At 41.4% G+C, this 11,201-nt stretch overlaps 1 protein-coding gene across 3 annotated transcripts in view; it reads right to left on the bottom strand.

Annotated features, from left to right (window-relative positions):
* Positions 1 to 960: 960 nt before the first annotated feature.
* LOC127935437 (gastrula zinc finger protein XlCGF57.1-like) overlaps positions 961 to 11,201 on the bottom strand; it is a 193,884-nt gene continuing 183,643 nt past the window's right edge. For all 3 annotated transcript variants that reach the window (XM_052533305.1, XM_052533302.1, XM_052533300.1), the window contains one exon: positions 961 to 3,649. In XM_052533305.1, the coding sequence (XP_052389265.1) occupies positions 1,887 to 3,649 (1,763 nt within the window). In that variant the 3' untranslated portion in view covers positions 961 to 1,886. The remainder of the gene's footprint in view (positions 3,650 to 11,201) is intronic.

The raw sequence follows: 11,201 nt of genomic DNA on the forward strand, positions 1-11,201 counted from the left end.
TGGTTACCTATTAGATTTCGAATTGATTTTAAAAATCTTTTATTAGTTTATAAGGCATTGCACGGACTTGCTCCAGACTATCTTTCAAATATGATTACAGTATATGAACCGAGAAGGACTCTAAGATCTTCAGATTATTTTCTTTTAAATGTATCTTATCTTTTTATTTATTTTTATTCATATTTTGGATTTTTATAAATTCAATTTTAATCATGTATCTTAATAGGAGTATTTTACTTTTTTAATTGTTCTTTTAATTTTATTAATTGCTGTTTCTATTGTTTCCTTGTCAAGCACTTTGAATTGCATTAACTTGTTTAGAAAAGTGCTATATAAATAAAATTTGCTGGCTTTCCACATTGATCACATATGAATGGCTTCTCTCCAGTGTGGATGTACATCTGTGGTCTTTTATGCTTTGCAGAGTCAATTAAAGTCTTTCCACACATGAATGGAGAGTGACTGTGAATATTACTTATATATATATATATATATATATATATATATATATATATATATTGGTCTGACCAGACAAATCCCATGTGAAAATCCGGCCAGTCCGGCCGTACTTCATAACTTCAGTCAGCTCGTCTTGGTTACTGCAATTTTCCTCTCTGTAGATTTACAATAAAACTAAATAAGATATAAAATACCACTGCCTCCTTTCGTTTTCATTTTAACATAAGAACAGCTGCGGGAATGTACTTAGTTTAGGGATATGTGTGTGTGTGTGTGTATATATATATATATATATATATATATATATATATATATATATATATATATATATATATATATATATATAAATTTGCCTTTTTTATTTTCATTTTAACAATTAGATCAATTGAATACAGACCAAAGAAAACCTGTTAGATTTAACCCACAGATAAATTATATTTTATGTTTAACCACTACAGAGACATCAAAGCCAGCGGCACACATCAGAAGGTCTTGCCGAAGTGAGGCTGCTTCTCGGTGGATAGATGATCACTGAGCTCTCGCTGATTGCGTGGAGCTGACCGTCTCTGAGATCGGCGAAAATAGGCCCTGTCTTTATAAATAAACCACAGACTTGAGTTTTAAACAACTACATTCTCGCCTGAAATACTTTTAAAATTACATTTAATGACACAATAACACTAATATTTTGAAAATGATCCGCATAAATGGTGGTTGAACCCAAAAAATGCTGCGTGAACTCAGCTGACCATGGCTACTGCAATTTTCCTATCAGTAACGTTATATTTACAATAAAAGGAAATCGAATATCAAATACCACTGCCTCCTTTCGTTTTCATTTAAACATACTAACAGCTGCAGAAATGTACTTTGTTCAGGGATATGTGTATACAGCCATTACAATGAAATGAAATATTATATAGATTTGCCTTTTTTATTTTCATTTTAACATTAGATAAATTGAATACAGACAAAAGAAAACATGTTAGATTCACCCCACAGCTAAATTATATTTTATGTTTAACCACTAAAGAGACATCAGAGCCAGCGGCACACATCAGAAGGTCTAGCCGAGGTGCGGCTGCTTCTCGGCGGATAGATGATCACTGAGCTCTCGCTGATCGCGTGGAGCTCACGTCTCCGAGATCGGCGAAAATAGGCGATGTCTTTATAAATAAACCACAGATTTGAGTTTTAGACAACTACATTCTTGCCTGAAATACTTTTAAAATAACATTTCATGACAATAACAGTAATATTTTGAAAATGTTGATCCGAATAAATGGTGGTTGAACTCAACCAATGCTGCGTGAACTCAACCAACCAGGATGTTTAGCGCCCAAGACCCGCCCCCGAAAGTTCCGGAACTTTGAAAAAGGACCACCTCGCCAGCAGGGACTTTGAGGACCATTTTTTTACCCGGAACTTTATTTAGTTCCTGGTTCCTGCGGTGGAAATACACTGAGTACCAGGCCAAAGTCCCTAGTCCCTGGGTAAAGTTCCTGGGGTGGAAACGAGGTATAACTGGTTTCTCCACTAAGTGCTTTTTCCACTGCATGGATCTTCATGTGTTTCTTCAGGTGAATTTTAGAAGCGAAACTCTTCCCGCACTGATCACATGTGTGTGGTTTCTCTTTGCTGTGGATCCTCTCATGTGCTTTCATGTTTCCTAACACACTGAATCTCTTGTCACAGTGTGAACACTTGTAAGGTTTTTCTCCAGTGTGAATCCTCTGGTGCCGTTTTAAACACTGTGCTGTCATAAAAGTCTTGTCACACTCAAAGCACATGTACTCTCTCCCACCAGTATGTATTTTCTGATGTTCTTTTAAACTTTGCGGGAGTGAAAAACTCTTTCCACATTCAGAACATGAATGCGGCTTCTCCTTTGTATGAACTGTCAAGGATTTCTTCAGGTATGAAGCACACAAAAACATTTTTTCGTACTGATCACATGTGAACGGCTTCTCTCCGGTGTGGATTCTCATGTGTACTTTAAGTATTCCTTTATCTCTGAAGCTCTTCCCACACTGATCACAGGTGAATGGTTTCTCTCCAGTATGAACTCTCATGTGAAACTGAAGATTTGTTCTGTTTGAGAATGTCTTTTCACACTGTTCACACATGAACGGCTTCTCTCCGGTGTGGATCTTCATGTGTTCTTTAAGTAGTCCTTTATCTCTGAAGCTCTTACCACATTGGACACATGTGTGTGGTTTCTCTCCAGTGTGGATGCTCATGTGACTCTTAAGATTTGATGATTGTGTGAAGTTCTTCCCACACTTATCACAGGTGAATGGTTTCTCTCCAGTATGAACTCTCATGTGAAGCTGAAGATTTGTTCTGTTTGAGAAGGTCTTTTCACACTGTTCACACATGAATGGCTTCTCTCCGGTGTGGATCTTCATGTGTTCTTTAAGTATTCCTTTATATCTGAAGCTCTTACCACATTGGAGACATGTGAACGGCTTCTCTCCAGTGTGGGTCCTCATGTGACTCTTAAGGCTTGATGATTGTGTGAAGCTCTGCCCACACTGATCACAGGTGAATGGTTTCTCTCCAGTATGAACTCTCATGTGAAGCCGAAGATTTAATCTGTTTGAGAATGTCTTTTCACACTGTTCACACATGAACGGCTTCTCTCCGGTGTGGACCCTCATGTGTATCTTAAGATTTGATGATTGTGTGAAGCTCTTCCCACACTGGTCACAGGTGAATGGTTTCTCTCCAGTATGAACTCTCATGTGAAGCCGAAGATTTGAGCTTTTTGAGAATGTCTTTTCACACTGTTCACACATGAACGGCTTCTCTCCGGTGTGGATCTTCATGTGTACTTTAAGTAGTCCTTTATCTCTGAAGCTCTTACCACATTGGACACATGTGAATGGTTTCTCTCCAGTGTGGATGCTCATGTGACTCTTAAGATTTGATGATCGTGTGAAGCTCTGCCCACACTGATCACAGGTGAATGGTTTCTCTCCAGTATGAACTCTCATGTGAAGCTCAAGACTTTTTTTGTCTGAGAAACTCTTCCAACATTGAGTGCAGGTGAAAGATTTATTGGCTCTTCTTTTCTTTAAAAATGTATTTTTAGTGTTCAAGTGGCTTAAAGGCTTTTCTCCAGGTTTGTTATGTTGTTTCTCCTCCACTTCACTCAGTTCTTCACTCTCCTCGTTCCATTCCATCGGCTCTGAAATTAATGAATAAACAGTTTAATTTCATTGTCAGCACATCAAAATAAAGAAAAGACAAATACAAAGTGATCAATAATTTTGATGCATTTTTATAAATGAATTGAAACTTTACAAGAACAAGCTGATTTTTCGGTTTTTATTTTTTTAAAAACATTACATGCACTAATGTCATGTTTCTAACGTAATATTAAATTATATTACATTTTTATTCAAGCATTGCCATGATTGTGGCACATGTTTAATTTATTCTAACAAAAACGGTGTAATTAATAGTGGGCATTTATACTTCGTTTCATAGCATTGATTTTCATTCAAACGAATAGGATTGTGGGAGGCTGTAATGTCTGACCTGCAAATTTGTATCAAGTTAAGATGTATGACCTAGAGAAGTTACCTCTGTTATAGAGGTGTGCATTATTTATCATACCATAATATCTTTGTTGTTTGTTGCAAAATTACATTATCAATTGTCACTTGGCCAAAAAATTTTGTAAGTCCATTCATGATGACAGTCACTTGCTTAGTTTCTAAATTAATCAACTGTTTTGCACAAATCTTTTGAGTCAAGGATCCACCCATTCATTCGTTTATAAAGAGTCAATCACTCAGTGAGTTGTATGAACAATTCAATGCATCACTCAAGACTTCATGCCAACTACTGGTGGTTTTAGTGTAATATTTATTTATCCATGACAGTCCTAAACCAGTCAAGACCAGCACAAAAACACAATCAGCAATCAGGGCTCGTCATCACTGCGGTTGTCTACTGCCACCAGCGGTATAGTGCACGTGAAGTCACACACTTGTTTTGTTCACAAGTGTAATACAGATATAAAACAGTTATAGTTGATTTTTTTTTTTTTTTGTATTTCGACTAGAAGTCTATGGTAATTTAGAAATTACCTTAATTGCCATACACAACATTTCCTTTAGATTGTAAGGTTTGAGCGTTTATGCATTAAGCAAATTTATTTTGTGTTGGGCAATGGACCTTGTTGCAAAACCTAGTAATACATCGTTGATCTGGTGCCATCTCCATTCATGTCACCCATCCACATTTGTACAATTGTCTTCAAGTTTCAGTGATCACAAACGCCTGGCTGGACAGGTTTGGTGAGGCGTTCTTCAAACTGGCCAAATACAAATGAGACGCCGATAAATGAAAGATGTAGGGCTGTAGCTATCGAATATTTTAGTAATCGAGTATTCTACCAAAAATTCCATCTATTAATCTGATAAAATGTGTTGTTGCTTAATTTAAGTGCAAAATTAAGCAAGAGAAAACAAGACTCTCGGGTCTCTTAAAATGAACAACTAAGTTTCCTTTTTTAGAATTTTTTTTTTTTTTACTTTTTAAATGCATAGAATGCAATGCATACATCAAAAACACAAATTTAATTAATACCCATTGTTTCTCTGTCTGTACTTGTACTGTGAATAATAACAAAAAAATTTACAGATGAATTAAGTGCATTTAAGTGCCATTCAGTTGGGATTTTAAATAAAGCATTTTCTAAGATGCACATTAAACATTAAACACACAAAACATTAATTTAGTTTATCTTTTTATTATTGAAAATTAAGCAAACTTAACTTTTTGGTAAACAAAGGGGATTTACTATTAAAAATAAAACATGGAAGAAATGATTAAACCTTAAAAAAATTATGTTTAATTTATGTACATTCTGCTGAACAATAGTAATACAGGACTTTAATTTTGACGGGTTGACGTACCTTTACAGTTCTGCGTGTTATGTGACGCTAGTTTTACTCAAATCAAACAGTCAAATGCTCATGAAGTGACTGTCAGAGCAGTTCTGGAGATGTTGTTCATGTGTTCACGTCCTTATTTAGTGAGACAGCAGACGCTGAAACGCACGTTTCAGTGTGTGGGAGAAAAAAGGAAAACGCGCTTCTGCTCCATTTATTAACCGAGACACACAGAACATGCAAGATTTACATTTAATTAGACTGTTCCTGCTTAATATTTACAGATATTAGTCCATATCGTGATTTGATGTAAGTGCAATGACCGATTTTTGATTAATTCAAAATGTGGCAAATTCTGTGCCATTCCGCGTTAAACTGTAAAATCAGTTTTTATGACTGGATTCCACGATTCCCTCCGCGTTTTCTGCATTGCGAAAAACATAGGGCCCTTGTTGTGGTATGCCAGCTCTTTCTTGCAATGGACACACGCCATGACATTCTCTTTACGTTTGTCTGCGCCCTCAAATCAAAACACTGCTGACTCGGACGCAGCGCTTGTGTCTCCTTCCGCTTTGTGGCTGACATAAACGCGTTGTGTCACAGAAAAAAAAATAATTGCGAAATAACCTGTCGTGAGATTTAAAATAAATTAAAAGAGGCTTCGAGGCAGAGGAATTTGCCTCAATCATTTTTTGTAATCAAGTTACTCGAGGAATCGTTTCAGCCCTAGAAAGATGTTAACAAAAAATGTGACAATGATTCCTATTTCAAACAGGGCTTTCAGACGAGGGGCTCTATTTTAACGTTCTAAACGCAAAGTGTAAAGTTCACGTCACCGGTGCACTCAGGGGATGTCCAAATTCAATTTTGCTATTTTAACGATGGAAAAATGGTCCGTGCACCAGGGCACATTTTTGGAATGGGTTGTCCCAATTCTCTTAAGTAATGGGAGCAATGTTCAATAAACCAACCAGAGTGTCATCTTTCATTCCCTTTAAGAATGAGTTGTGCTCGTACTAGGGTGGATCACTATTTACATGGCGGAATTTGTTGGTGGAAAACTGAACGCTTCTCAATCAAAAGAAACAGATCTGCTTGTGCGTGAGGTTAAAGCGCACGAGCAGATCATCTACGAGACAAGCAGGAATCCACCAAAGCTTCGCGTGATGAGTCAGTAAAAAATAAAAAAATAAAATATATAAATAAAAATAATATTATATATATATATTCTTCTTCTTCTTATGCAGTCCATCGATTTCGAAGATGACGTCACCTCTAGGATGCGTTGTTGGAGTGTTGAGGCAGCCGCTGCTGTCTGCGGTGCCATTGAAGGTGGCTATAAAGCCCAATCCGAGAGCCACATGCCCTGCCGCAGTCGGGACATGTGAGTGCAGAGTCTGATAATGGGTGTAGTTGTGGCTGAGCGCGTTGGTGTCTGCGTTGACGCTGTGATTCGATCAGTTGGACCCCGAGACCACATGCAGAGCTCCATGCCTGGCGGTCGGCAGCAGTTATTTCTAGGACTCCAGGGTTAATGCTGCAGCTTTTCCGGGTCGACTTGAGGTGGTCCTTGTAGCGACGCTTCTGACGCTAAGGTCTACTGTTGGCTGCGTATATCTGCCCATAGAGTACCTGCCGGGGTAGGCGGTGGGAGGGCATGCGGATAACGTGTCCAACCCATCGCAGTTGCCGCCTAGCAATGGTTGCCTCTATGCTGCTGGAGTTAGTGCGATGTAGGATGTCCGCATGGGGGATTTTGTCTTTTCATGTCACACCTAGTATGAGCTGAAGGCATCTGATGTGAAAGCCTTCAAGGCACAGAATATGCCTGCGGTAGGGAGTCCAAGCTTCCGCACTGAATAGCAGGGTGGAAACACAGACTGCCTGGTAGACGGCCGCTTTGGTGAAGGTACGGAGATCTTTATTAGCAAAGACTCTAGATCGAAGTCTACCAAAGGCAGAGGAGGCAAAATTTATGCGTGCCTGGACCTCGTTGTCTATGAGACAGGTGGGTGTTAGGATACTTCTGAGGTAACAAAAGTGCTGAACAACCTTTACTGGTGTGCCATGGATATAGAATTCAGATGGGGGATGGAAGGATGGGGGCTTTGGTCTGTGCAATGATCTCAGTCTTTTGGATGTTGACTCGTAGGCCACAAGCTTGGTAGACTGCACATACAACATCCAATGTGTGCTGCAGTGCAGTAGGGCTAAGGGCTAGGAGGGCACAGTCATCAGCGTATAGCAGTTCATGAATTGTGGTGGTGGTGGTCTTGGTGATGGCTTGCAGGCGGCGAAGGTTAAAGAGGTTCCCGTCCAGACGAAACTGTAGGCAGACACCATCGTCGGGGCTAAGGGAATTGCGGGAGAGGAGGGTGACTGCTGCCAGGAAAAGATTGAAGATCACTGGAGCCAGTACACATCCCTGTTTCACTCCTACCTGCACAGGAAAGGAGAGGGATTGAGATGTGAAACCTTGGAGGCACTCCAAACTTCTCCAGAATGACCCAAAGGACTTGGCGGTCAATGGTGTCAAAAGCCTTTGCCAGGTCGATGAAGGCAATGAACAGATCTTTGTTCTGTTCTCTAGCCTTCTCCTGCAATTGGCGTAGAACAAAGATCATGTCAGAGGTGGACCGATCCTTTCTGAAGCCGCACTGTGACTCAGGAAGGATTCTCTCTGTGATGTGCTTAGTAAGACGAAACAGCATTACCTTTGTTAATACTTTCCCCGCTACAGAGAGCAGGGATTTCCCACGACTGTTTCCACAGATGGACTTGTCGCCCTTTTTCTTGTTGATAGTAACAATGTGAGTCTTTCCAGCCTTGTGGAACAGCTTTTTGTGCCCATATTATCTGGATAAGTTGGTGGAGATTTTTGGTGAGCATATACCCACCTTTCTTTAGAGCCTCTGCAGGGATTCCATCAGGACCAGCAGACTTATTGTCCTTGAGACTTCGTACTGCTGCCAGGACTTCTGAGAATCTGGGAGGGTCATCTAGCTCATGCACAGGTGGGAGCTTTGGAAGGCGCTGCAGGACAGTGGGGTCAGTCGGATTGTATTGGTTAAGAAGGGTGTTAAAATGTTCAGCCCAACGCTCAAGAATTTCTTGTTTGTCCTTGTGCAGAATTGTGCCGTCTGCAGATCTGATAGGGGTGATTCTGCGTTTTTGGGGTCCATATAGTGATTTTATTGCATTATAAAAAGCTTGAGACTTGTTGGTGTCCGCATAACCTTGAATTTCATGGGCTTTCCTAAGCCACCAGTCATTTTCCATTATGCGAAGCCGTCGTTCCACCTCAGCACGGATCTTACTCCATTGGGAGTGTAGAGAGGGAGATTGTGGGTTGGAGAGGTGGGCATAGAGGGCTTTGCACTTCTCCTCCAGAAGGTTGTGTATTTCAAGAGAGCTGTCGTCAAACCAGTCCTGGTGACGTTTGGAGGTGAAACCAATTGTATCGGAAGCGGCTTGTCGTATAGCTGAGCTAAGGTTAGCCCATGCGCTTTCAGCTGTTTTGCATAGGGGATGAGTGATGGTGGAGGAAAGGTTATTAGCCAAGCAGCAACGGTAAGATGCAGTAATGTCAGGAGATTTTAAAGCTCGAGCGTTGAGCCGTCTTGAGGGTTGTTTCCTGGTGTGTTGAGGTCAGACCTTTAGATGTATCTTGGATCTGATCAGCCGATGGTCTGTCCAGCACTCCGCCCCACGCACTGCTCGGGTGATGGATATTTCATGTAGATCTTGTTGCCGGGTTATAATGTAGTCCAGTAGGTGCCAGTGTTTTTATCTGGGGTGCATCCATGATGCTTTGTATTTATTTTTCATTTGAAAAGTTTTATTGGTTATGACCAGTTTATGCTCAGAGCAGAGGGAGAGGAGTCGCAGGCCATTCTAGTTCATGTTGCCTAAACCATGTTTCCCAATTACCCCAGGCCAGAGCATGTTCCTGGTGCCTACTCTGGCATTGAAATCTCCTTGAGGAACTTTGAAGAGCTCTGTCAAGAGACTCGGCAAAAGCCGTCTTTGATGCTTTCTTCAGCATCCAGAGTTGGTGCATAAGTGCTTATCAAGGTTGCATAGCGACTCTTCACAAGGGGAATGCGCCAAGTCATCAGCAGCTCACTGATTCCCACAGGAGACTCTGGGATGTTCTGTAGCAGTCTGCTTTTAATGGCAAAACCTACTCCATGTAGACGGCGGGAATATTCTGGAAGGCCCTTCCAAAAGAAGGTGTATCCTTGCCTGTCTTCTATTAGCGAGTCGGGTCTCACTCAAAGCTGCAATGTCGATGTTGTATTTGTTAAGCTCGCTCGCAACCAGGGCAGTGCGCCTGCGGGGTCGGTCAGTTCCAATCTGCACATCAAGAAGTGTGCGTACGTTCCATGTAGCCAAAATTAATAGTTTCGTTTTATATTTTCGACCCCGTAATGGGATGCCTTGACGACAGCGGTGGGCTGCCCAGGAGTGTAGGGAACAGGCAATGTTTGGGTCACCTTTTCTAGACCCTCCCCCCGATTGGGGGTGAGCAGTGCGGACCCTAAAGAGGGCTGCTCAGTCACACAAGAAGCTACCGAAGGTGGATGCTGTTCCAACCCATCCACACAACGACCATCACGCTTGTGCCGCCTCCGTGCAGGGCTCATGCTAAAGGCTGCCAGTCTGATCCAAGACCTGCCTCCGTCACATTTACCCTATCGCCGAAGGACTTGTACGGTGAAGTGATAGCATACGCAGAGAGTGGATTAATGTGAAGGGAGAGGTGCGCAAACCCTATCTCCACAACTTCACTCCACAATCCAATATCCAGTGGCAGGAGATGAACTCTAGACAACCAGTTGGACGGTGGAGTTGCAGGGGGCTGCCAGGTCTCTGTCTGTTGATCCTGCCTCTCGCGTGTCCCCAACGCGGCCTTTTCTTGAGGAGACGAAATGCTCACGGAAGACTACCCACAGAGCAGTGGAGGCAGCAGTCTTAGTTGATGGCGGACTGTACTCGCCATGTCGAGGAGTATCATTGGCATAAATGGAGTTTTTGCAACGGATCTAGTGATGCCACTCAACTAGTCCCTCCATACCTGATAAACCTCTGCTGTTGGTCCACGACTACTTATTCGTCTGGGGACCACCGCACGGAGCCCCCAGCTTATTTCGTAGCTTACCTTCATATCTGAAGGAATGTCCATTATCCACCACCGATGGACGTGATTGGTAGCAGTCAACTCTGCCCCAACACATATATATATATATATATATATATATATATATATATATATATATATATATATATATGTGTGTGTGTGTGTGTGTGTGTATTGGCACGATTGTTCAATTAATTAACCAATTTCATTCATCATTTTAAGTAGTAATAGGCTGAATTGCAAATAGGTAGCCTAATTATAACACACGCAATGACTTAACCATCATTACATTTTTATGTTTATGTAGCCTTCATCATAATATTATTTTACACTGTAATCCTTTTGTTTTTAATATTTAACATATTTGTGTGATGCACATCCCTGTCAAAGCGCACTATGGACCCGCCCAGAGGCGCATTTTCTGCTTTAGATCAGGTTTGAGTTGGTCTATGCCGCAAATTAAATGACAGGGCGCTGGACTGGAAAATGCAAATGGCGCTGGACTGAAATTAGAAAAAAAACATACTTGCGCTGCGCCTTGCATCGTATGGTGTATGATAGGGCCTGAGGAGTAAATGCGCCCACTTAAAGTGCAATTTTAACTTTCGTCTGGCTCTGCTTCGCGAGTCTCCACTGCTCCAGGTGCGTGGTGTGTGTGTGCGCCTCTGTGCACGTTCAGATGGGTTAAATGCATATCA

The sequence above is a fragment of the Carassius gibelio genome, chromosome A19 (assembly GCF_023724105.1).
Source record: "Carassius gibelio isolate Cgi1373 ecotype wild population from Czech Republic chromosome A19, carGib1.2-hapl.c, whole genome shotgun sequence".
Classification (NCBI taxonomy): domain Eukaryota; kingdom Metazoa; phylum Chordata; class Actinopteri; order Cypriniformes; family Cyprinidae; genus Carassius; species Carassius gibelio.